At 39.6% G+C, this 27,689-nt stretch overlaps 1 protein-coding gene across 5 annotated transcripts in view; it reads left to right on the top strand.

Moving 5' to 3' along the window:
• The window catches only part of adgrv1 (adhesion G protein-coupled receptor V1), a 328,646-nt gene that overhangs the window by 143,487 nt on the left and 157,470 nt on the right, over positions 1 to 27,689 (top strand). For 3 of the 5 annotated variants that reach the window (XR_010003540.1, XM_008103035.3, XM_062972254.1), the window contains exons 68-78: positions 4,333 to 4,572; positions 7,855 to 8,004; positions 8,500 to 8,973; positions 10,402 to 10,545; positions 11,290 to 11,461; positions 12,798 to 12,933; positions 13,843 to 14,672; positions 15,544 to 15,661; positions 17,305 to 17,476; positions 17,801 to 18,043; positions 26,173 to 26,580. Coding sequence is in view for 3 of the 5 variants with exons in the window: in XM_008103035.3 (XP_008101242.2) it covers positions 4,333 to 4,572; positions 7,855 to 8,004; positions 8,500 to 8,973; positions 10,402 to 10,545; positions 11,290 to 11,461; positions 12,798 to 12,933; positions 13,843 to 14,672; positions 15,544 to 15,661; positions 17,305 to 17,476; positions 17,801 to 18,043; positions 26,173 to 26,580 (3,087 nt within the window). In the remaining 2 variants the exon portion in view is untranslated. Of the gene's footprint in view, positions 1 to 4,332; positions 4,573 to 7,854; positions 8,005 to 8,499; positions 8,974 to 10,401; positions 10,546 to 11,289; positions 11,462 to 12,797; positions 12,934 to 13,842; positions 14,673 to 15,523; positions 15,662 to 17,304; positions 17,477 to 17,800; positions 18,044 to 26,172; positions 26,581 to 27,689 lie in introns of those variants that run through there. The other 2 variants (XR_010003541.1, XM_062972255.1) reach the window with 2 other exon arrangements.

Genomic DNA, 27,689 nt, shown 5'->3' with positions numbered 1-27,689 from the left:
CTACCTGCTCATTGGTCTTAAATTCCGGCTTGCGGGATAAAGCATCGGCCCGCAAGTTTGCCTTCCCCTCCACGAACTGCACCTTGAAGTTAAACCTGGAGAAAAACAAAGCCCAGCGGATTTGACGCTGGTTTAACTTCTTTGCTGTTTGCAAGTGCTCTAAGTTCTTGTGATCAGATCTGACCACGATCTGGTGCCGTGCCCCTTCAAGCCAGTGCCGCCACACCTCAAACGCCACCTTAATCGCCAACAACTCCTTCTCCCATATGGTATAGTTCTGCTCGAAGGGTGTTAGTTGCCGCGAGTAAAATCCACAGGGACGCAAGGTCCCTGAGGAATCCTTCTGAGACAATACAGCCCCCAACGCGTAGCTAGAAGCGTCCGCTTCTACCACGAACGGTCTGTCAACATCAGGATGGGTTAGTATGTTGTCCGATTGAAAACTAGACTTTAGTTGTAGAAACGCCTCGTGAGCTTCCCGCCCCCACACAAATGGCTGTTTCTTGCGCAGAAGCTGCGTCAAAGGTACCGTGAGCTTTGCAAAATTCGGAATAAACTCCCGGTAGTAATTAGCGAAACCCAAGAACCTTTGTACATCCTTCTTAGTCTTCAGCTCCTGCCATGAGTTGACGGCGTCAACCTTATGTGGGTCCATTTTAAGTTCCCTACCTGACACTACATGACCTAGGAACTCCACTTCAGGCACATGAAAGACGCACTTGGAAGCCTTGGCGAAAAGCCCATTAGCCCGCAGTCGGTGCAGAACCTGCTTGACATGTTGACGATGTTCTTTCTCGTCCTTAGAAAAAATCAAGATATCATCCAAATAAATCACTAAAAATTGATCAATTAGGTCCCTGAACACATCGTTCATGAACCTCTGGAATACCGCAGGAGCATTACAAAGCCCAAAAGGCATGACTCGGAACTCGTGGCATCCGAAACACGTGTTAAATGCCGTCTTCCATTCATCCCCTTCCCGTATACGGATTAAGTTATAGGCCCCCCGCAGGTCAAGCTTGGTAAAGACCTTAGCCCCTTGCACCCTTGATAACAGTTCCGAGATTAAAGGGAGCGGGTACCTATCCCGAATGGTGTATTTGTTTAGGATCCGATAGTCACAGACCAGCCTAAGTTCCCCAGTCTTTTTGGCTACAAAGAATACTGGTGCCGCAGTTGGAGAACTAGATGGGCGAATAAACCCCTTGGCTAAATTTTCATCTAGAAACTCCCGCAAAGCTTGCCTTTCCGGTACAGTCAAGGCATACAGCCTCCCTGCTGGCAGTTTCGCACCTTCTGCCAACTTGATGGCGCAATCATATGGCCTGTGCGGTGGTAATTTGTCCGCTTCTCTTTTACAAAATACATCAGAGAACTCCCCATACTCAGCAGGCACTCCCTCCATATCAGAATGAGTAACATTTAGAGTGCAACAATCCTGCCTCTTTAAGATCACTTTACGTGTTGCCCAATCTACTTGTGGGTTTACTACAGCTAGCCAATCCATCCCCAGGATCACATCATATCTAGGCAAGCTCGTAATATCCCACACAAACGTTCCCGTTACTCCCTGCACCTCCCACGTTACTGCTGAGGTTTCATGGTTAACCACCCCAGTCTCCAGCAGTCTCCCATCTGCTCCTTCCACCCACACGTCGCATGCCTTGCGCACTCTAGGAATGCCATGCTTCTTAGCAAACTCAATATCTACATAGGAGACCGTAGCCCCTGAGTCCAGCAGTGCCAAAGTAGAAACAAGTTCCCTTCCCCCAACAGATAATGTAATGGGTACGAAAACATGCTTCCTCCCCTCAGTTGACTGCTTGAGGAGCCCTAGTGCGTTGGACTCACGTCGCACTAGGGCTGGCCTTTTCCCGAAAGCTGGGAAGGTTTCACATTACAATTTTTGGCAAAATGCCCAGCATTCCCACAGTACAAACACAAGCCCAGCTGCCTCCTACGGCTCTTTTCCTCTGTAGACAGCTTTTTAAAGACCCCAAGCTCCATGGGCTCTTCCCCCATCACCACAGGTGCCCTGGTTACATGCATGGGTGGCGCACACATTGCTTTTGAGTGTTTACGAGCCTCGAACCTTGCGTCTAAACGCAGCACCTTAGCTACTAAGGCGTCCCAGCTTTCAGCCGGCTCCAAGCGTGCTAATTCATCCTGGAGCATATCACTTAACCCGGCAGTAAATAAAAGCATGAATGCATTTTCCCCCCAATCCAGCTGGTGGCGATACAGGTTAAACTTATTTAAGTAATCCAAAACAGTCCCCTTTCCCTGTTTCAACCGATACAGAGCCCACCCAGCGTTCTCCGTGCGGAGAGGATCCCCAAAAGTATCAGTTAACAACTTTTTGAAATTATTCAAATTGTCCTTGACTGGGTCATTTCCCAAAATTAAATTAGTGGCCCATTGTCCTGCGGGACCGGTCAACAAACTCAAAATAAAGGCCACCTTGCTAGTGTCTGTAGGAAAAGCATGAGCACTGAGCTGAGAAAAATAAAGCTCCACTTGTGCCAAAAAGGTTGGCAACTTGCACCTGGTTCCGTCAAAGCGTTCAGGAGTCAAAACATGTCCTTTCACAGCCTGAGCTGTTTGGCTAACGGTAAAAGCCGTTTGCAATTGGTCTACTTTGGCCCGTAACTCATCCATCGTCTTCCTGACGGGTTTATTGCTGCAATAAACTTTTTATGGGCGTTGGGCAATCTGTCAAGGACAGAACGCCACAAGATTCAAAGTAACAGAGTTTATTAGATTACAGAACTCAAAAATGCCCGTAAAACACAAGGGCCAGGCAGTTTTTGCCTTTAGGAGCAAAAAGGGGCAAAAGTAAATGTTCAAAAGATAAACCGGATTAAACCGGAGTTTAATCCGGGTAAAAACAAACTGCTTACTTCAGCCTGGGTATAAACGAAACGAAAGCCAAGGAACAAAAGATACAAAGAATGCAACTAATTGGCAGCAGATTCCTCTCTGCTGCCAACACTGTGCTTAGAGTAACTTGCGTCGCTCCCCCACACACACAGCAGACAGGATCTCCAACACGAGTAATTCAGCCAAGGATTGTAGCAGTTGAGTAGACCAGTTCCGTTCCGTAGATCAAAGCCAGAAGCAGACGTTTGTAGTTTTTCCAAGTCCAAGAAGGGGGGGAAGACAAGCCGTGGTCAGTTCAGTCCGAGTTCTCAAAGCAGGAGATGGCGTCCGTCAAGAAGACGACGGAAGGTCAAGCTAATAAGAGTAAGCACAGGTTTGCACAAACAAATGCCCACACAATCCCTCCCGCCGTCTGACCCTGGATTCCAATCAACTTACGTCACAGCACAGGAAAGCACACAAGTCTTCAGGGAAGCGTCCCACACACACACGGATCCCAAGCGTTTGCCCAGATTACCTTGCCCAACGCAATTTGCAATTGCTCTCAAGCCCCATTTTATGCCAGTTACAAATCTTCATCACTGTCAGCTGTCCTCGTTAACCCGGGCGTTTCCTCATCACTTTCCTCGTCAGAGCTGGAACACCTCTGACTACGCCCAACAGCATCTCCAGCTGTGGATCCCGTCCCATCCCTCCAGCTAAACCATGGGTCTAATCCTGAAGGTCCCCATTCATCTTCTGTCCCATCATGGCCAGTGGCACCCACTTCCTCCCTTACCCGAGTCCAATCCATCTCATCCTCCTCTGAGCTAACCAGCCCCTCCTCCATTCTCTCCGTAAACCCTTCAAAAGACTCCTCGTCAGATGGTGCTGCAAATATGTCTCGCAGTCTTTTTCTCTCTCGCTCCTCGAGAGTATCTGACTCTCGAGGAGTCTTACGCCCACGTCTGTCAGTAACAGAGCCATGAGGCTCAATCATAACAGTGACAGTCCAGGAACAGCCTGAAATCACAGAACCAGCATAAGTCCACAATTAGGAAGATATAACTACTAAGACATGAACAGGAGTACATGAACACACTAAACGGCACACTCTATTTTCGGCTCTGATTTGTAAAGACTTTGGTTGATCTACGTAGCTGCAGGTGGGTTCCCATGGGAACCCTCCTTATCACTCAGCTCTTCACTCGATTCCTTATCTTCTATTGCTACTTTTGACTCCCCTGAATGCCTTTGAGGCCTTCCACTTTCTGTCAGTGTAAATGGAGCATAAGTGCTCATCAGATCAGTTAAACCTTTGGCCATGTTTTTCCTACAAATACCCCCAATTCTTTATTCCTCTTCAGGTGGATGCCCTTGTTAACATCTCTTAGATACAATAATTTTTCATTTCTATCATGACATGTTTTAGATACTAACAAATGCTATGCTTGAAAAATATATCTTCCACAGATTAATTGGGACATTTTAGGACCTAATTCAGAGGTCATTTTGCCTGCTCTAAACAGTGACATTCGTGACCCAGTGAATGGATCATTTTATTTTGAAGAGGCAGAAGGAGGTCTGAGAAGCATCCATTTGGAAATTTATCCTTATGACGAAGTAGAAGTTCAGGAAACTTACATTATTAGACTGAATGCTGTGAAAGGTGAAACTGAAGTGGATTCCAGGGCTGGCAACATTACACTAACAGTAAGTAATATTTATTTTGTTTCTTACAATGTGTATACAGCTTATAGAAAAAGATTGTTTTAGCCCCTCCCCTTTTTTTCTGACTGTGAGCAAGCAGTTGCTCAAGGCTTTATGGCAATATAGTTGAACAAAACCATGCTGGTATTTCATCTCAGGAAATAAGAGGTTCATCCTAATATACTCAACCACCCACTGCTGTGATCATTGTATGCATCAAGTAATTTTTCTTTGATCAGTTTTCTTTCTACATAGACCAGAGCAAGTAAATAATTCTCCTTAATTTTACAATTCTTACTCGCTAAATGTTTCTCCTTTGTGGTTCCCATGAAATGCACACATATGGCTGTGCAAATTTCATGGATGACCACTCCGAAAAACAAAGTTACAAGTAAGCAACCATTCCTTCTTCCCTCTAGGACTGGCTGTATCTAACCTGCCCAACATTTACCTTGCTCTTCTGTGCTTGTTGGTCTCATATCCACAATCCTTGAAAAGAATGTGTGGATTTAATAGTTTTAGTCAGAAAAATCCCTCTATCACAGTTGGGGTCCTTTTGTAAGAAAATTTGTTTTCATTGCAAATTTAAAACCAACAATTCATCAATGTGTTTAAGTTTTGCTTGTTAAATAAGTGTACCTGCTTTTTTGTACATAGTTATTTGACCCTGCGTTAGTTTGTTACAACATTGAACTGTATCTGTAATCTATAATTGAGAGAAACCCTATTGCTTTAATACAAATAATTTGAATTATTTTTTGAGTGTCCCCTTCTTGTTACAGATTTGGAAAAACTCAAGTGGTTCCCCATGTGTTGTTCTTGTTGTTGTTGTTTGTCATCAAGTTGTTTCTGAACTATGGCAAACCTAAGATAAACCTATCATGAAGTTTTCTTGGCAAGATTTATTCAGAGGAGATTACCTTTGTATAATTTGTTCAAGGTCACCCAGTGGGTTTCCATGCCTAAGCAAGAATTTGAGCCATAGGACCTCTGCAAATGACTACTGCTCGTGGCACCCCACATACTCTTCCTCCTTCATCCAGTACACAGTGGGGACGAGACAGGGTGTGTTGGCACTCTGTCCCCATCAGATGACAGAAAATGTGGCAACGCGCGTTGTCCCACCACCCTTTCTGCCATCATATGGCAAAAGGGGGAGGAAAATGTAGATAACTTCATTAGTGCTACACAAACTACACTTTCCTCCATGTAGTCATGGAGAAAGTACCTTTTGGCAGAAATGGGGCAAATGTGAAGAGGTCCCTAGTCTGCAGATGCGTGGTCTGGTGCTGAAACAACTACAGTGTTCCCTCACTTATCGCAGGGGTTACGTTTCAGGCCCACCCGCAATAAGTGAAAATCCGTGAAGTAGGGACGCTATATTTATTTTAATATTTATACATTATTTTAGTAGTTATACACTATTCTAAGTCTTTATCAACCAATAGTGTGTTGATAAATCACCTTCTCCTCCCGTTGCCGCTTGGGCTCCTTTTCTCTCCCTTTGGCTTCTCCTTCCTCCCTTCCTTAGGTTGTAAATTGTATTTTTTTATGATTTATAAACCTGTTTAGAAACCTGTATAAAGACCAAGCAGCCACAGTAAGGACAGATCACGTAACAACAGACTGGTTCAAGATTGGGAAAGGAGTACGGCAGGGCTGCATACTTTCATCCTCCCTATTCAACTTGTACGCAGAACACATCATGCGACATGCGGGGCTTGACGATTCAAAGGCCAGAGTTAAAATTGTTGGAACAAACATTAACAACCTTAGGTATGCAGATGATATCACTCTGATGGCCGAAAGTGAGGAAAAGCTGAGGAGCCTTATCACCAAGGTGAAAGAAGAAAGTGCAAAAGCTGGGTTGTAGTTAAACATCGAGAAAACCAAGATCATGGCAACTACACCTATTGATCACTGGCAAATAGAAGGAGAAAACGTGGAGGCAGTGACAGACTTTATATTTCTAGGCGCGAAGATCACTGCAGATGCAGACTGCAGCCAGGAAATCAGAAGACGTTTACTTCTTGGGAGGAGAGCAATGACCAAACTCAATAAAATAGTGAAGAGCAGAGACATCACACTGGCAATGAAGGTCCGCATAGTCAAAGCAATGGTATTCCCCATAGTAACCTATGGTTGCGAGAGCTGGACCATAAGGAAGGCTGAACGAAGGAAAATAGACACTTTTGAACTTTGGTGCTGGAGGAATATCCTGAGAGTGCCTTAGACCGCAAGAAGATCCAACCAGTCCATCCTCCAGGAAATAATGCCCGGCTGCTCACTGGAGGGAAGGATATTAGAAGCAAAGTTGAAGTATTTTGGCCACATCATGAGAAGACAGGAAAGCTTGGAAAAGAACACAATGCTGGGGAAAATGGAAGGAAAAAGGAAGAGAGGCTGACCAAGGGCAAGATGGATGGACGGTATCCTTGAAGTGACTGGCCTGACCTTGAAGGAACTGGGGGCGGCAACGGCTGACAGGGAGCTCTGGTGTGGACTGGTCCATGAGGTCACGAAGAGTTGGAAACGACTGAGCAGCAGCATGATTTATAATATTATTTTAGATTTTACTGAAAAACTGCAAAACAGCGAATCTGCAAAAAGTGAACCGCTAAGTAGTGAGGGAACACTGTATACCTTGTTGGTTTACAATTCCATGTGGCTTAATGGGCTATTATTACTTTTCTAGAAATTGGGCATGCAAAACAGGTTGTATGGTTCTTTAAACTCTTAACTACCGTGTTTCCCCGAAAATAAGACAGTGTCTTATATTAATTTTTGCTCCCAAAGATGTGCTAGGTCTTATTTTCAGGGGATGTCTTATTTTTCCATGAAGAAGAATTCACATTTATTGTTGAACAAAAAAAAAACAACATTTATTATATACTGTACAGTAGTTGTCATCACAAACCAGCATAACCAGACAAACTGTGAATCCTATCAAGAATTTTTTGTTACTACCATTATTTCCATGTACAACTGGTATGTACATTTACCAATCCTGAATGCTCTGGTGTTCTGTTCAGCAGGCATGCTCCCAAACAAAAACTTTGCTAGGTCTTACTTTTGGGGGAGGCCTTATCTTTAGCGATTCAGCAAAACTTCTACTAGGTCTTATTTTTCGGGGATGTCTTATTTTTGGGGAAACAGGATATATACTGTTTTAAAACAGAAACATTGATTTATATATTATAAATTATTATTAAATGATTTGAATTTTCTCAATCTCACTGACAAGAAAAATCATTGATAACCCTATACTGTTTTATATTTTTTTAGATTCTAAAGTATGGTGATCCTAATGGGATTGTGCAATTTGCTCCTGAATCCTTATCCCTTGCGTACTATGATGAGCCATCAGCATCCGAAGGTCCACTGAGTATCACTCTTTTCATAAAGAGAATTCAAGGAACCATGGGAAACATTACGGTAGTTTTATGTTGATGCTTGGTTGTGTGCAACTATGTTAGCTTTTTAAAGAGCTCTTTTAAGAGCTGCTTGGGCCTCAGTAGTGATCTACAGGAGTGCTTTGATTTTGATTTCCTGCATGATAGAGATTTCCCTTCTGTTGTCTTCCAAATATGATTCTATGATCATGTTTATGAGGATAGAATTAAAATTTTATGGAAACATATGCCATTTTCTGCTGTGTTCCCAAGTTCTGAATTGAAATTCCTGAATGCTTCAAAGATTTGAAATATATTTCTCCAATAAAAGATATGTAAGTAAAGGTCATTCACAATTGACAACTTAATTTGGACCATCATTATGATGTGAGAAGCATATATGGTAGTTGAATGTGTTGCAGAGAAGTGTATCTATTTCTTTTACAGAATTATTTTTTCTTAATATGAACTCTAGATTTCATAAAAGATCATAAGGTTCAAAAGGTTTTTAATGAATCCTTTTTTAAAATTATTATAGGTTCACTGGGAACTAAATAGTGATTCTGACTTCACAGATGATTTCCTTACAACCAAAGGCTCTGTTGTAATTCCTGATAAGCAAAGGACATCTGAGATTGTTATATCCCTGCTACCAGATGATATTCCTGAAATGGATGAGCATTTTGTGGTGCATCTCACTTCAATAGAAGGAGGCGCTGACATGGATTTAGAGAAAAGCATTTCTAAATTCACAGTCATTGCAAATGATGATCCCTATGGAGTATTTGCCTTATATTCTGAGAAACAGTTGGTTTTGGTGGAGAGGGATATGAGCAGACACATCCAGATCAATGTAACTCGGCATGGAGGAACTTTTGCTGATGTTATTGTAGAGTATCAGGTTTCATCTCCCACTGAAGAAACCCTAGTTGCACCAGCCAATGCAAAAGGGCAACTGCAAATTAAAGAAGGTTCCACTTATGGAGTGAAAACAGTGCCAGTACAAGCTCAGGTATGTAATTTCTCATCATCTTGCAAGGCCCTTAGCAGCTCTTTAGTGTATTGCTTGAAACTGTGTGCAGTAAGCAGCATAACAATATCTTGTGAGCAATATATTATTTAGGCCCTGGCCTCAGTCCAAAGTCTTGTAGATACAGAAAATGCAGTTTTAATTTTGAAAAAAAGGGAAATTTAATAATTTCAGTGAGTCCCTCTGACAATGAGGAAACCTGGTTTGGAAGAATAATACAGAGTTGAGAATGGTGCTCTGTTTTTGCCCACTGTTCACACATTCCAAAATATTTTGGGAAATTATTCTACATACAAAATACATGTTTTTATGTGAAAACAGCTGCTTCCATGTGCCTCACCTTTTAATACAAAATTGTTGCGTTCTGTGGAAAAATAAGTTACATTGCATGTACATGCATGCACCCAAGCAAACACACAAGCGAGGTTTTTGCATGAAAAATTTCTTTTGATGAGAAGCACATTTTCCATGCAAGAAACATATTGTGAGCAGAATCCTACATCCTTTTGTGCAAAAAAAAAGTTATTGCACAAAACACATTATGAAAAGTATGATATGCCAATTTTTTGTTTTTACAAAGAACCACTGCTTAAAAACACACACATGGGTTGTGTTAATTGTTCCTTTTTAAAGTAAAATGTTAATTTTGCAGAATAAAACAAACACCCTCAAAACACCTAGATGGGCTTATGGGGGAAATATATATTGAATGAAAACCTCAGTTTTGCCAGATTTTTTCCACACAAAAATATTGTTTTTAGAGCCCATATGGATTTTTTTCAGTGACATTTTCATTTCATGCTGAAAACCAGCAACAGTAGACATTGGATCAGTTTTTGAATGTCAAATCCATGGTTTTCCTGAAAACAATCTGCATGTGTTTTTGTGCATAATAATTTCTCCAAACTTCAGAATCTGTGCATTCTAGGTGAGAACCTCTGCATAAATATCCTTAATAAAAACATAAGATGCTAACACACATATGCAGCATTGCCCAGATGTCAGAGGGCTACCGCCCTCACGCTTTCTACATTTTCCAGCTCTGAGCAGGCCTACCTCATAATGTCTCCATGCTAACACTCTGGCAATAGGGGGCAGACTTTCTTTGTGGCACTTTCTTTCCTCCATTTCCCTCATATATCTCCTTCCTCTCTCTTTTCTTCCTTTCATCCCTTCGTCACTTTCTTTACCTAATACAGATCCCCTCTCTTCTTTCTTCTTTCTTTTTTTGAGGGCCGACTATGCAACCAGGCCAAACCCAGTTCAGCCCAAATGGACAGACACCCTTACTTGTAGGTGCTTTTTGTGGGAGTGTTTTGTAAAAATTTCTGGTCTGAAATATTTTTTCTTGAAAAGTTACTTTTAAGAATTGGTTGTTTTATTTGCTAGCTGGTGTCTGTCTCCTTCCAGGCATTTCTTTTCTTGGGCTTGAATTTTACTTTGGAACTGAAGAGCATAACCCTTGTTAATGTCAGTGCCAAGACTGTGCCTAAGATATCGGAGACAGGAATGTCAGTCTCTGTTCCAGTTCCCAAAGAAGCTGCCAATTCTCAGGTAATGAGGTTTAAAACAGTGTTGTGTCCTTACCGCCAGGGGGCAGATTAAAGCTTTTAATATGAATGCTATTGTTAGGAATTTCCAAACTGTCTCAAGCTGAAATATTTGAATAGATTAAAAAATATATAATTGAGCAATTTTACATCTTTAATGTTTATTTTTATTTGTTTGCTCTGAATTTAAGAACCACCAAAGCACTGTATATTTTTTTACAACTCAAATACTGTCATGTCATGTTTATCTTCAGGAAAGTTTAAAAAAACCCAAACAAAACTGGTCATTCTTGCAAAGCTTTTATTTTTAATTTTTATTACCTGATAGTTTTTCTTCATGTTTCCAGGTACGTTTAGCTACTTTAAGCATATTTTCATTAGATTGAGATCATAGATTACTAGTGATCCACTTTTTTTTTGTTTTCTACTATAAATACATACGTGTGGGTACATATATCTTGATGAATGTTGAAACTGTGTGGAAGAACACTTTGTGCTGAGTGATTGCTGGGGGTGGTGGTGGTGGTCAAGTTATCATATGAGTTTGCAGAACTGCCCCTTTGCTGCATCACACCTACCTTTTTAACTTTCCTTTTTGCTATTTAAAAGCCACCTCAATATGGTAAAATATTCCAAATGTTACAAGGGTGCATTTTCCACAACCTTGTTGTATTCTTGCTATGAATTCTGGCACTTATATTTATCTGCACACATTTCTGACAATAACAATGTTTCCCTGTTTTGATAGGTTGCCTTTGATTCTATCGTCTTACAACTTACAAATATTACAGCAGGGACAACCCAAGCTCTGATCACTCGAAAAGGAGTATATGGCTCTATAACAGTTGTCTGGAGCTCTGGATATCCAACTGGCCTTAATCCAGAACATCTTCGCCCAGGGAACATTACTCCAGCATCTGGTAAGTGTTATTATTTGCTGGCCCTCAAATTCAGTCAGTAAATCAAATAAGTGTGATAGGATGCTTACCAAGTTTTATTGAAAGGGACATCATATTTCTTCAAGCCTGAAGAGTATTATTATACCATTAATTCATTCCCCCTACTTGATCATTATCAAGAAGGTTAGATATTAGCATTTGTCCCACCAGAACAGATCTGTCACATGCTTTCTTGTTGCTCCTCCCAACAATATGTGGTTATCCAACTGTGCTATTTCATGGGTTTTCACAATATTTACATGTTGCCTTTTCTGTTAGATATACTACTATTGTAAACAAAACCACAAAAACATTCCCCTTAGTAGTGACAGAAATTTCCTGTTTGTCTGTCAATCCATCTGTCTATTTGAACCACAAAGGCTGTTGTTTGGTGAAGTGGCCTTCTGTGATGTCACTAGATTGGCTGTTGCTAGGTGAAGTGACCCTCTTGATGTCACTGATAAGAAAGGTGACATGTGTATGAGGGGAAGGGAGGGAGGAAGGAAAGAGTCACAAAGAAAGCCACTTTTTATAGAGACATTGTCACATGGGCCTCTCAGAGCTGGAAAAGAGAGAAAGGGGAAGAGAAGGAAAGAAACAGAAAAAGAAGAGAAAGACAGAGAAGGAGAAGGAAGGAAACAGGGGAAGGGGAAGGAAGGAAGAGCAAGGAAAAGGGGAAAAGATATGAGAAGAAGAAAAGAGAAAGAAGAGATGAAAGGAGGGGAGCATCATCCCCTGTGGCACCTGGGCAACACTGGGTATTTATGCTAGTCAATTATATTTTTAAAATGGACTTTCAGATGTTTTCTCTTTTCATATTCCTGCAAAACCCAAAAGAGAAATGTCCATACTATATGTGGCACAGTAATGAATAAAACAGCCCTGCTGACTCCAAATTGATTGATATCCCGAAGGGAAAACAGTTATTTTAGGAACTTAAAAATATATCATAACCAGTGATACCATGAATAGAACAGGATATCTTATATATTGTGTTCTCCCATTGAGATGGGGATATGAACCCTCCTTTATTCTTATAATGTTTTAAATTTAAAATTAGAACGTTAACTTTTAGTCTCCAGAATCTTCCTAAAAATATGTTCAGCACATGAGGACTTCAACTGGAGATAGCTTTGTTGAATTAGATTTTAATGAATTAAGGGTCTTGTGAGTACTGGGATAAAGAGAACATATTGCTTTTTCAGTATTAACCAGATATCTGATAAAACTGAATTTTTTCATGATAAAATAAAAATATTATTCCCATTGAACTAACTAGTAGTTTCCTAACAATTAGTTTCTCATTAACTTTTTCCAGGCACTGTCATATTTTTCAATGGTGAACAAAGCAAAACTATTGTATTGCATGTTGTCCCAAATCCAAGTAGTCCGGAGGTATTTGCTGTGCATCTCTCAGCAGTGCATAGCAATGTATCTGGGGGAGCTCATCTAAGGTAAGATAACTAGGAAGCAAAAAATTACTTTTATACCACCATCAAGATTTTTATATTATTTATTATGTAGACATACCCATGGCAATCTATAAATAAGTTAAGATGACATATATTCAACTTATGTCATCATAGCCCACTTTTTTGCTGGTGTGGAGGTTGGAATTCCTGTTCCAGACACATTATGATCCAAATACTACCTTACCCAAAATAGTTGTAGATAAATAGTTGAGCTATTTATCTAAATGCACAGCTTTTCTGTTGTTACCCTGATTCTTCTTCATGGTCTATGTGAATACACATAAATGGGTCTAACTGCGCCTGTACAGGTTCCAACACAAAGCTTCTCCAAGCTCTATCTTCAAATTTTGGTGGTTGTGGTTGCACTGGGAAACATATTACAGCTGCATGAGAAAAATATGTTTCCCAGTGCAGCTTTTAGAAGGCCTAACTCACAATGTCTCTATGACAATACTCTGACAATGGTGAGCAGGTTCTGTGGCTCTTTCCTTCCTTCCCCCATTTCCCTCATACACCTTCACTATCTACTTAATTAATTTCTCTCTTTGCTTTCCCTCATACAGCTTCCTCTTCTCCCTCGCTCTCTTCCTCCTTTCTTTCTTTTTCTCCATCCCTCCTTTTTCTTTCTCCTCCTTTCCTCTCATAAACATTTAATCCACTTCACTCCCTCTATTTCCCAGTCACATGACAAAGGGCCACTTCATGTAGCCATAACCCATCCCTCTGCTCTCAGCCCAAAATGGGTAGATTTTTTTTAGTTCAAACCCCTGCAAGCATTTTAAATTGGATAATGAACTTTTAGTTTCTCAAAGCCATTAAATATGATTTTCAGGAAACTGAAAAACATGTTTGTTTGTTTGTTTGTTTGTTTTTTGCTGTCTCCATTTATAGTTCAGAGCACACTATTGCTGAAATCGAGCCTTCAGGGATCTTTCAATTTGCCTCTAGCTCAAGGAAAATGTTGGTAAGGGAAGAAGAGCAAACTGTCAGATTCCATGTACAAAGACTTTTTGGTTACCAAAGCAACCTCACAAAAGTGTTCTATCAGACAATTGCAGGAAGTGCCAAACCGCTAGAAGACTTTGAACCAGTTCTTGGAGGAGAACTTATTTTTGAGCCTCTTCAGGTTGATGCTGTGTTTGAAATCTTGATCACTGATGACAGCATTTCAGAAGGAGATGAAGTGTTTTTTGTGAATTTAACATCTGTGGAAGTTGATCTAATCTGGAATCCACGTTTGAACCTAGAGTTCAGTGTTTCCTCAATTACCATATTGGCCAGTGATATCCATCATGGAATCTTAAGCCTTGGACCAGCTGTGATTTACACTGAAGAAGATGCCAATAACAGCATACCCAACATGGTTCTCATACATATTAGAAGGACTCATGGATTTGTGGGAAATGTCTCAGTCACTGTTAAAACCCTTGGTAGAATAAAAGCTCAAAGTGGAACAAATACATTCTCATTTGAGGTTGTGACTGGGATTTCTAACATAACCTGGGCAATTGAAGGGGAAGATTTTGAGGAATTGGCTCTGTCTGTAACATTACTGGATGGAGAAAGAGAAAGTCAAGTATCTGTCAAAATTCTTGATGATGATGAGCCTGAAGGACAAGAATATTTTGGTGTCATCCTCTCTGACCCTCAGGGTGGAGCTCAGATTACAGAAATAATGGACGAATATGGATTTGGAGGTTTTGCCACAATAATTATCAAAGGTATTGCTTTCTTATTGATTTAGAAAACAGATGAAATGTGACTAATGTGGTTATATCACATGATAGTAGTGGGAAGGTAGGCTATATATGACCTCCCCATCCTATCCCTAAATGATCCCCAGATCCTAGAACATGAAGAAACATCAAAGCACAAGAATACTGCTGCTGTTTTTCTATAAATGTTATACTGATATAGTAAATTAGTTACCGTAAGAGTAGGAAGCTGCCGTTGGTTGTGGTGCTGGTGCTCCTGGGATCTTGGACCACTGGTTCCATATACCTCCCTGATTTTTTGTCTTAAAGAAACAAAAAAGGAAAGAAAAAACAAAGTGGATGATGACAAGCCTAGAAAACCCTAAAATGGATTCAGAGAATCTCATGTGACCTTTAGGCTAGATTTTTCCATTCCTGAGCTACAGTCTAAAGTAGCTTATGTTTTCAACTCCCATTTTATCAAAGTCAACATAACCTTCCCACTTGTTCTGAGAACCTTACAGTGTCTTTTAAATCAGATGCAATGTCAATAGAGTTTCTGAAATCTTGAATAGGGAGGAAAATTGTAGGTCTATAGATATCAGCACTTCATAGTATCCTGGGTTTTGTGACTGATAGTTCAGTGAGTAAGCAAATGCTGCTTTACCTATAAAATCAATGTGATGATCATGACAAAAATTCTATGTTGGCAATACAGTATTTTTGTTGTAGCTTATCAAACAAATCCAGTTAAAATATTACACCCAAATTCAATTTTTCAGTCTATAAAATACAATCTTCTTTGGTTTTGTATGTCTGTATTTTTGGTATGATGACACATGAATGGGCAGTCATAATTTGCTTCTTAATAATTTTAGATGACCCCTTTGTCATTCAGGAAACGATCTTCAGAATGGGATTCTGGGATTCACTGGGGAGACACAAGATGGCTTCCTGCTGGATGAAGATTCTGAGAAGAGGGACGTGCAGCTCATTGTCACTCGACAACGAAACAGGTGCAGGCAATGGCTGCTAAAACGTGCTGTCCCCACATGCAATAATGAGCTGTTATTGGAATCAAGGATGCAGCTATGTGCAGAAGAGGAGATCAACTGATTTTATAATAAATCTTTCCTTTTTATATATGCTCTAGTGCAATCTGGCAAACTTGCCTCATAAATTTAGAAGATGATTTAAATCAGTGTACCAGAACCAAGTAGAAATGAGAGAATTAAACACTTTCTCCACCTAACTCATATACATAATAGCTGAGATGTGAAATTAATTTCCTTCCTATTTACATGCACTTCTGATTTACTGCTGACTTCAATACAGATGCAATGGGCAGTTGGTTAGGACTCAAGGTTCATACTGCACTTGTTGATCACAGTCTCCATGGTAAACTTCCTTTAGCCCGGTTCTAAGTGAGGATCCAGTTAATTATGTTTTGAGGTGAACGTACTAAAGTACTATCCTGGGATGAAAACATTGGTAAGCTGTATTTGAACAACTGTTTTCAAGCTGTTAAAGTATAAATCCTTGTTTTTCAAAATATTGAATTTCTGTTTTTATGAAGTTGTGGAACTTTTCCCTAACTCTTTTCTCATATACATATATAGACAGCCCTTCATATTTGCTGGGGTTTGGGACACAAGGCCTCTGCAAAAGTGGGAAATGTGAATTAAAAACTTTTTTTTTTACTTAAGAGAGCACCTCTCTAGGATCATAGAGGATTCCTAAAGGAATCGTATTAATCAAATCCATGAATAACCAAATCCACCAAAGATAAACCTGCAAATGTATAATTCTAAATGTAGTCCAAATCAAGGAAATGGTGGATGAGTTCTGTGGTTCTCTACATGTTGCAATGGATGGCATTTCTCAGTAGATATCCAACAATTTGTCCTGGGTTTTTGTTGGAATTAACAGTGTTCAGCCTTAGTGCTACTCACTGCCTTTATCCATGTCAGAATTGTCTGAATACCACCTACAGGCCTGCCCATCTTTATTCTGACATGTCAAATATGGGGAAGTTAAAACCTGTGTAGCATTTAAAATCTTGACAGGGGACAAAAAACATCAGAAGAAGGCCACAGTTCTGAAATCATTTAAGAACAGAGCAGAAGACCTATACTGAATTGTAAAAATAAAATATCATAAGTTTCTGTGAGGCATATCTAAACAGCCTTAGGAAGCAATGCCACTAAAAATAGATACAGTAGAGTCTCACTTATCCAAGCCTCGCTTATCCAAGCTTCTGGATAATTCAAGCCATTTTTGTAGTCAATGTTGTCAATATATCGTGATATTTTGGTGCTAAATTCGTAAATACAGTAATTACAACATAACATAACTGCGTATTGAACTACATTTTCTGTCAAATTTGTTGTATAACATGATGTTTTGGTGCTTAATTTGTAATATCATAACCTAATTCGATGTTTAATAGGCTTTTCCTTAATCCCTCATTATCCAAGATATTCACTTATCCAAGCTTCTGCCGGCCCGTTTAGCTTGGATAAGTGAAACTCTACTGTATTTTTATGTCTTCAGTGCACACTATTCAGTGTTAAATTCAGAATGCGGGAAGGAACTGCCGAAGTGAGGATATACCCTTTTTTATTCTCTACCTCTATTAATGTATGTATTTTATTGATAGGGCTTTCGAAGATGTGGACATTTTGTGGCGTGTTACCTTTGATAGAACATATGTTGTCCTACAGAAGAATGGCACAGATTTGGCAAATGAACTGATAGCAATCACCGGGGTTACAACATGTAAAGCTGGTCAAACAGAATGCATCATTTCGATTGAAATCAAACCTGATAATGTGAGTACTTCTTTATAAAGAAATAGTTTCATTGAGTGGAATGTTTTTATAAGGAGTTCCTGAAGTATTAGCCAGGCTATAATGTTGTGAAAATGTTGTGACCAGGGTGAGCACACCTACATAGTAAGAGTCCCTCCCACTCAGTAATTAATTTGTTGCCAAAAGCCTGTCTGAATAAAAAAGGATAGATGTGTAGGGCGATCAAAGTGTTCCTTGGGATGGAAGTCCTTCCACAGCCTGGAATGGAACTGCAAGTGCATTTTGTTACATTTCCCTTTCAGAGTGAATTGTTACAGTGCTCTAAATAGCCTTTCCAATTTCCAGGTGCCTGAACTTGAGACCTCTTTTTTTGTGGAGCTGTACGAAGTTGGTGCAGGAGCAATGTTAAACAACAGTGCCAGATTTGCATACATAGTAGTCCCAGAAAGTGATTCTCTTTGGGGTATAATCTACTTTGCTGTTGGGTCTCGTCTGGCAGTGGCACTCAAGAAGAACACTTTAGTTCGTCTCCAGGTAGTGAAAGATTCTAGCACAGCACTGACTGCTTCAGTTGGCTTCAGGACTCAGGTAGGACGGATACATGAATATATCTGCTCTCATGTCTTCATTTTCCCCCTTCAAGTCCTAAAATGCAAAAGATGTTTGCTTTTAATATGAAATGTGTAATTTATTTACAGCAGTTAACTGTGTCAATATAGAGCTTCCACCAACCCTTCATTAAAAGTTCGACAAATTTCTTCTGAACTCATCAAAGTATGTTCTGAAGTTCATCTCTTTTATTCACTCATGGGAATAATCATGATCTATTTCAGAAATTGCAGAGTTTGCTACAAATGAAAGCAATGAGCTTCAAGTTACCACTTGCATTATTAACAATGAAAACTCTTGTGAGAATCACTGAAGCATTGTTAATAAAGTGTTAGACTTGAACTTACTAGGTCTAGGGTCAGATCTGCTCAATAAAGTAAATTATCTAGGTGACTGTGTGGAGCATTTAGTATTCTATAGAATAACCTTCTGACCTTGTTATCAGGTGTTTCCAAACTTTTAGGAACAGTAGGCTCGGTGGGAATTTTGAGAATTTGCCATTAGCATCATCACAACATTTCTGCCAGTGAAAACTCTGTCTAGTCACCAGATGGCTGCCGTGGAGGTTATAGGCAGTCAAAAAATACAAATGTCAAAGAAATAGAAATTCTCAAGACTAAAACACAACCTACTCAAGCGAAAAAAGCAAAGGAGGGAGCTGAGCCCTAGAACATAGAAACAGCCCCCTGAAGATACAGCTTTGTACTTCAGAAGCCTTTCAAAACTAATACAGTGAATAATAGAGATATTCTTTTACTGGTGTATTAAGTAACCGTTTGCAGTTCCTACTACTAATTCCTTTTAAGGGGTATTACAGAAGCATTTTGACATGTATTTTATTATTCTGATGTAAATCCTATAATCCCTGCTGCTCCACACAAAAGAAAAATATCAAACAATATAGCAAGTTACTTTTTCAATAATGCAGTATCATAAATGAGCCACTTTCCAAACACTGTAATGAGCAATAGGAATGAATTGCCTTTTTTTAAAAAATAGTGCATATACCTGGTGTTGCCTGGCACCCCCCTGCTTTCTTCCTTTTCCCATTTCCTCCTCCCCTCCCCTGATAACTTTCCTCTTTTCCTTTCTTTCCTTCTTCCCTGGCTTTTTGTGACCCTTTCCTTCCTTCCTCACTTTCCTTCATAGACCTCACCTTTCTTTCCCAGTGACATCACAGAGGAGCACTTCACCCAGCAACAGCCAATCTTTCATCTAGCAACAGCCAATCCAGTGACATCTCAAAGGGCCACTAGATCATCACCTAGTAGCAGTGGTTACATACAGACATATTTTGACTTTTATATAGCTACTAGCTGTGCCCGGCCACGCGTTGCTGTGGCGTTGTCTGGTGGTGTTGGTGAGAAATTTGAGTTAGTGGTGGTATTGAATGTCTGTTGTATGGTTGTCTTTATGTTTAGTATGTACAGTAGAGTCAGGCCTCTCTGAGTATACAGCTATCTTCTTTCTATGTGAAAAAGATAAGCAAACACTCTAAAGGTTCCAAACATAAAAAGAGATGTGACATGTAAGGGCCACAGAAATAGTCAGGCCTCTCTGAGTATACAGCTATCTTCTTTCTATGTGAAAAAGATAAGCAAACACTCTAAAGCAGGGGTCCTCAAACTTTTAAAGCAGTGGGCCGGTCCACAATCCTTCAGACTGTTGAGGGGCCGAATTATCATTTGAAAAAAAAAAACCCAAACAAATTCCTATGCACACTGCATATGTCTTATTTGTAGTGCAATACAACAATAACAATTAAAGTATAATACAATATTTAAAAAGGAAAACAATTTTAACCAACATAAACCTATCAGGATTTCAATGGAAAGTGTGGGCCTGCTACTGGCCAATGAGATAGTCAAGTTAATTAGGATTGTTGTTGTTGTGTGCCTTCAAGTCATTTCAGACTTTGGGTGAGCCTAACTATAAAATTATTTATTTATTTATTTACTTCTTTTATTTACTACATTTATATCCCACCTTTCTCAGCCCGAAGGGGACTCAGAGCAGCTGTATGTACAAACAATATATTATATTATTAGCATAGCACAATATTAGCATTATATATTACTATATTGAACTATGGCACTATAAGGTAAAGGTTAAGGTTTCCCCTGATGTTAAGTCCAGTCGTGACCGACTCTGGGGGTTGGTGCTCATCTCCATTTCTAAGCCGAAGAGCCGGCGTTGTCCATAGACACCTCCAAGGTCATGTGGCTGGCATGACTGCATGGAGCGCCGTTACCTTCCCGCCAGAGCAGTACCTATTGATCTACTCACATTTGCATGTTTTCAAACTGCTAGGTTGGCAGGAGCTGGGGCTAACAGCGGGCGCTCACTCTGCTCCCGGGATTTGAACCTGGGACCTTTTCATCCGCACTATACTGTAATATTATATGTAAAATATAATATATAATTAACATTATTATATGGTATTATTAATAGTATTATATTGTATAACATTACAGTATTTTTATCAATATTATATGTATATACAATATATTATATTATTAAAACTGATATAAAATATTATATTATAAAACTGAGGGCGGGGGCCAGGTAAATGACCTTGGAGGGCCGCATCCGGCCCCTGGGCCTTAGTTTGGGGACCCCTGCTTTTAAGGTTCCAAACATAAAAAGAGATGTGACATGTAAGGGCCACAGAAATAGTCATGCTTCTCTTAGTATACTGCTATCTTCTTTCTATGTGAAAAAGATAAGCAAACACTCTAAAGGTTTCAAACATAAAAAGAGATGTGACATGTCAGGGCCACAGAAATAGTCAGGCCTCGCTTAGTGTACAGCTATCTTCTTTCTATGTGAAAAAGATAAGCAAACACTCTAAAGGTTCCAAACATAAAAAGAGATGTGAAATGTAAGGGCCACAGAAATAGTCAGCCTCTGAAAACCTTAGGATTGTATGATGTTGTTGTTATTATTATTATTATTATTATTATTATTATTATTGAGAGGCTGGGTGGCCATCTGTTGGGAGTGCTTGGATTGTGTCCTGCATGGCAGATCGTGGGAGGTGTTCGCTGGCCCTGATTGTTTAGTGTCTGGCATTCCCATGTTTTAAGAGTGTTGTTTTTTATTTGGTGTTGTAATTTTAAGCTTGTTAAAATATTAGGAGAGAGATTGTGTTGATTGTCATGGTTCATAGCATATATTTAAAATATAGAGTATTAAAATGGGTTGGATATTGTAGAAGGTTGGAGTGGAGATAAATGATTCGGATGATGGGTGGGCGCTAGGACCCAGGGGACAGCTTTTTCCCATTGCCTGCCTTCCCTGTTGCCGGCCGGCCATTATACTTTCTGTTTCCCTCCCGACATGGCTACCGATGGTGCGTTGTGGGTTCTCTCCATGTGGAGGTGCGTGAAGTGATTTTGTGTTGTTTCAACCTTAAGGCGTGGATGATGGGTTGTGTTGTCCAATGTCGAGGTTGGGGGCCCCGTAGTTTAGTTGCTTTGCTCAGTGCCGCGATTCTATCACTCTTTTATATATATAGATATCTTCTATGTCTGTCTGTCTATCTATATAAAATAAAAAGTCAATGTTTGTTTGTATGTATGTTTGTATGTATTTTTCAAGATGACCCTAACTTTCAGAGAGCATTGTAGTTCCCACTAACAACGGGTATGGACCAAACTTGGAACACAGAACCCCCATGATCAACAGAACATACTGGAGAGGTTTGGGGGACTGACCCAGTATTTCACCCTGAAGCCAGAGAGCACTCTCAACCCCACCAATGCCAGATCCAAAATAAACTTGGTACACAGACTGCCCCCTCCCCATGACCAACAGAACATACTGGAGGGATTTGGGGGAACTGACCCCATGGTGGGAGTTGTAGTTCACCACACAGCTGGAGAGCACCATGAACTCCACCAATGACGGATCTGCATCACACTTGTCACGCATACCCAACATGGCCAACTTTAAGTAATGGTGAAGTTTGACAGGGTTAACCTGTCATGATGTGAGTTGTAGTCCACTCACATCCTTATGCATCTTCTTAATGGGACTATTCATGAAATCCACTATTTATCCATGAAATTTATTTTTCAAATAAATAGTGTTACAAATTACCTGGGCATTGCCGGGTACCTACGCTAATATGTATATAAAAATGCATTTCCCCAGATGGAAAGATCACTTCAAATCACTCATAAGGAAGACACCCCCACACAGACACACAATCACAAAGTCTTTGTTCCTTTATGGATCACTATTAAACAACAACTTCAACAATGACTTCTCCTCCTCCCCCTCCCCTTCTTCTTTTTCTTCTTCCCTCCATCTGTTCAAAGAGGTAACCATGCATCCCAGTTATCTATCAAGTGAACACATGACCACTCCTCTCTTCACCACCACAGTTGTGTTGCTCTCATCACTCATCCTGTGAACCATCTCCCCCAATACTATGAATTCTGTGGCCCTCTTCAAACCACACTTAGTTTTAATTCTGCAAGTCACCTCACAGTCCTGCTCCCAGGTACTAGTCATTCAGGTTTGAGAATTCCAAGAGTGGTAATATTTCCAAGCTCAGAACATGTATGTATTATGCTGACCCAACCCTCCACATACTTGTATTGCTGCTACTTGAGTTCTGTAAGCAAGGAAATGGGTGTGCAGTCTCAAAACATTTTGCTAACTGATATAGAGATAAAATGGTGCCTCACTCTTGCTATAGCCAACATTTGATTCAAAAATCATTGTATCATTTTAACACCAATCCTCCCTATATCTATTCTTCCTACAAGCAGGGTTAAATCTGTTTATGGGGCTCTTCTTCACCATTAACCTCCAGGAAGAGCTGCTGTCTCCTTACTTCATCAACCATACAGACCCATGTAAAGGCATGCCAGTTCTCTAATAGTTAGAAGTCCAACTTTTGCTTTGATAAACTATATTACTGTCACCCAGAATGGATAATTCTAAGTTAGATAAACCATAGCCTGTAGCAATACTTTTTCAGCATGGAGTGTGTTATGTCCTTTTTCTAGAAACTATGTCCCATCCCTCCTCCACAACAAATACTTAGCAGTCTATGGTCACTGAGTCTGCTTAGACTTCATTGAACTATTCATTGAAGCAATAAGTATTTTAGTAATGTTCTTCCCACTGTAAGAAAGTCTTCACAGTTTCTTATTCTGTGCAAACTTTGCACAACTTTTTTTTAACAGAAATCTTATTTTCTGCCACAGAAATTACTTCTTCCTACATAAAACATGTTGTTTTATATCCAAGAAAGAATTTGAAAATTTTGTGCAGAGCAAGACTCAAAATGTGAAGTTTTTGAAAATGCACAATTCTCCCTTAAAATTTTATTTTCTATGTAGAAAGTACTGCCTCCTGTACAAAAAATGCTGGTTTTTGCAAAAGTGTATGTGACAAAAGTGTAAATGTTGTGTAGAACAACTCCAAATTGCAAAGAGAGCCATCAGTCCTGGATTCTTCTCATTTTAGTTTTACAACCCTCAAAAACATGTTGTTTTACTGTTTGTCAGCCATTTTAATATTATTTCCATCCTTGGTGTGTGGGTGTCCTACCTCCTGCTTTATCGCTATTTCCTTTTACTCCTGCAAACTTTGGAGCTCCTTTGAGGGTGCTGATACTTCCTTTGCTTTTTTTCAGTAGTCTAGTTGTTAACATCATTAGTAGATCTAAGCAGGACTTGCAACAAACTGTAGCAGTGTAGACTGTGCTTATATTCAGAGTTCATGCCAATCAAATAGCTTTAGCTTGTTCTGAACTCTTCCCTCCCCGCCTGTTCCCCATTTTCTTCCATCATGGAAAATCAGTCAAATGGGTAACTCTGTGAATTAAATGTGTGTGCATGTCTGTATGTATTGATATCTTAGGGTTCTTCAAAGCCTGTTGCCGTTTTCCTTCCTTTATATTTTCATATTGTTGAGCTGTCTAGGACTTTAGAGAATGGATGTTTTTCTTTCTTTCTCAGTGATTGGTATTTACAATGCTTCTTTCACATAATGTAATGGTTATGTTGTTTTATCCTTGGATCATTTTCTAACATTTTCTTGAGAAGAAACTTGTTCCTCTGTGTGTTTTCTAAAAATGTGTTTATTCTATTATTCATCACTTATTTCTGTGAGACAGCACCATGAACTTTTGCATTTGTGTTAGGGAAAGGGACATTATCTACTATAACCTGAGAATCAACCATTGAAAATCAGAAAAAGGTGTTTGCTAGGTCTCTTGTAACACATACACCTCATAATCTCCATAGTCTTAGTCATGCATGGCATTGTGCCAAAGTGTGAAAGCAATTAGGGAAAGGAAGTCAAGTGGGAGGCAGAAAGAATTTGGAGGTTAACATCGTGATCCTTATCCCATTCCCATAGCTTAACATATTTTGTTTCTATGAAAAAAATGTTAACTTATTTTTAAAATGTAGTTATCTGCATCCTTCCTTCTCACATTAATGAGTCATTCAAATCAAGGTGAAGAAAACGGAGGGGCAAGTGTTCCATGAACTGAGAAAGGCAGTGATTTTCTTCTCTAACACGTCTGATAGGGTAAATAACCATATTACTTCATTAGTAACAATCAGGACATGTTTATGAAATTAAAGTAGATTAAACTAGATCCCGGTTGGCCAGCAAGTGAATGTCATTAATCTGCATACATAGCTGTGATGACAGTTGCCCTAAAGTTTGGTAAGGTTTTGGTATAACCAGAGCTGGTCCTAGGTATTTTTCAAGTGTAGGCGAACAGAATTTTGGCGCCCCCCCCCCAACCAATCACTGAAAAATAAAAGCGTTGGATAAGCGAAAATGTTGGATAATAAGGAAGTATAAAGGAAAAGCCTATAAAACATCAAATTACGTTATGATTTTAAAAATTAAGCACCAAAACATCATGTTTTACAACAAATCAATAGAAAAAGCAGTTCAATACATGGTAATGTTATGTAGGAATTACTATATTTGCAAATTTAGCACTAAACATTAAACAGGGATATAGGGCAGTGTGGACTTAGATAACCCAGATAGCCCTCAGTACTAAAAAAAACCCCTCTAAAATCAGGACAATAAATAAAGAACAACACTCTGAAAACAGAAGAAATCCAGACAGTAAACAATCAGGGACAGCTAACTCCTCCCAAAAAAAGATTCTCCCAGGCAAGAAGAAGCCAGGCCTTGAAGCCACAGGGCCATTAAATGCTAATCAAGGTGATTAATTACAACATTCACACCTGCTTCAAAGAAAAGTTCTTTCTCCCACCCTGGACCTTCTACAGATATATAAACCCCACATACCTAGCTTCCAAGTTCCTACAGACCTCACAATCTCTGAAGGCCCCAAAGGTGGGCTTGCGTGGTGCGAAGGTGGGTCTGCGCTGGCCAGAAGGCCCAGCGCGGCCGCTGGAAGGCCCGAAAGAGAAGGAGGTGGAGAGTGGTGCCCTCCTCCTAGGACGATGGTGCCCCCGGGACGATGGCGCCACAGGAAAATGCCTATTTTGCCTTATGGTTGGACCGCCTCTGGGTATAACACCCCAAAGCCAAACCAATCTCTATAAGCTTGGAAATGCCTATCAGATATATATCCTGATATTGTCTTCTCCCAAGAGCAGCTCTATGTATTAGGTGTCCAAGCTGCATAATGCAGAAACACTTGGAGCCCATACTTAATGAACATAGAATTTATCTTGCATCCTAGTTGTCTAATGGAAGGAACCTTTTGATACACAACATTTCCAACCGTACTTGCTTACCTTCCTACCATACTTACAAACCACCCACATAAGTGATCATGAATGAGGTAAAGCTGGAAAGAGACCCCTCTCAGAGACCCCTCTAGGTGTTCTTCCTAGGAAAGATTTAGGATATTTGTCACTTTTGGCATTGGACAAAGACTCACATTATTTCCCCTTTCTTTTTTCTAATGTTTTTATCATATTTTGAGAAATCTCTATGATATTGTTTGTATTTGCATTCATTATGTTACCCTGCTTATATTGCTACCCTGGTCAATTTTTACTTGAGGATAGGATAAAAAGCTATCAAGATAGATTTTTTAACTATTGTAATTTGAAACAAATTTATTTTAGGTCCATGTTGTTCATTTTCAGGAACTGTTGAGGCCTGAAACTGTTGGTCGCATAATCATTTCACCAGCCATTTCTGGCCAAGATTTTATCCATTCTGAAGGGACATTGTCCTTTGAACCTGGACAGAGAACTGCTGTTATCGATATAACACTCACTCCCAGAACTGGATCTTTAAATCCGTTTCCTAAATGCTTTCAAGTTTTACTATTCAGTGCTACTGGGGGTGCCAGAGTTGATGATATCTATGGAACTGCCAATATCACCATTGTGTCTGATTCAAATTCCCAAGCTGTCTGGGGTCTAGCTGATCAGTTGTACCAGCCCCTTGATGAGGATATTTTGAACAGAGTCCTCCAGTATTTAAACATCAAAGTTGTCACAGAAAGTACAGAAGAGCAGCTTGCTGGTGTGATGCACATTATAAATAAGGTAAATGCTTGTCATTGACCAAAATAAAATAGTCATTCATTCATTCATAAATAAGGTAAATTTTGAGATATCCTTTGCAAAGCAATTCATGGCTTTTTAGAATGAGTGAAGATACAATTGCTCATTGTGGAAGATCTTGACTGAACAGAATGATAGACAGCAGCTATGAGTACTTGCTAAAAGTATGGTTTTTATTCTATAAAGAGAATTTATAAACATATAAATAGCCATTACTATGTTAAACATAAAGTGGAGTTTGTTTCCAAAAGGTACCAAAAGTATCTGAACAAATCTATAGGAACTGAAAAAACATGCTGAGGATATGTATATTTTGCGACAAAATGTGATTTTCCAAGACTGGTACCAAAGTGATTTGATATATTTTGATAGTTTTGAACTTTACATAATATTTTACTCCTAGCCAACAATGTGCTGCCACCTATAATTCATTTTCCAATTTTTATGAATTTGGTACCTTTTGGAAACAAACTCCATATGTTGTTTCTCCATAGTTTCCCCACCCCAGGAACTAATATCATTCATTCTGTAGTGTATATGAACTTGGTCTGTCACTGCTAAGTCTCTTGTGCTACATTGTTTTCTGTTATGTTCTCCCATATAAAATCAAGTATAAGCCTGATCATTGATAGCTGGCAAAGTTCTGAGAAACTCTAGGTTTACTGCCCTTTTTATTTAAATGTCTGTATTAACACTACAGAATTATAGCACCGTTATTACACTGTAACTGCCATAGTTCAATTATATAATCTTGAGATTGACAATTTAGGGAGGGGAATTTTAATTCTCAGACAGAGCACACCAGTGTCTCACCAAACTAACAAACCTCGGGATTTCATATGATGGAATAATAGCCCTATAATTGTCTAGTGTGAATGGGCCCAATTAGCTTAACTAATCTGTCCATTTCATTGTGTTCAGATAGGTAATTAACATAAAATACATCTACATGAGCCACATATATCGGTGCTGATCTGGAGTGAAGATACTCGGGATCAGCGCTGTCAAAGTTTGCATGGCCGTCTACTGAGAAAACTTGGTGGCTGGTGGGTATCCAAATTGTACAGCACCAAGCTGTCTCAGAAGCTGGA

The sequence above is a fragment of the Anolis carolinensis genome, chromosome 2 (genome assembly GCF_035594765.1).
Source record: "Anolis carolinensis isolate JA03-04 chromosome 2, rAnoCar3.1.pri, whole genome shotgun sequence".
NCBI classification, from domain to species: domain Eukaryota; kingdom Metazoa; phylum Chordata; class Lepidosauria; order Squamata; family Dactyloidae; genus Anolis; species Anolis carolinensis.
The sequence above is the reverse complement of the archived record's forward strand: the minus strand, read 5'-3'. Positions and strand labels throughout refer to the sequence as shown.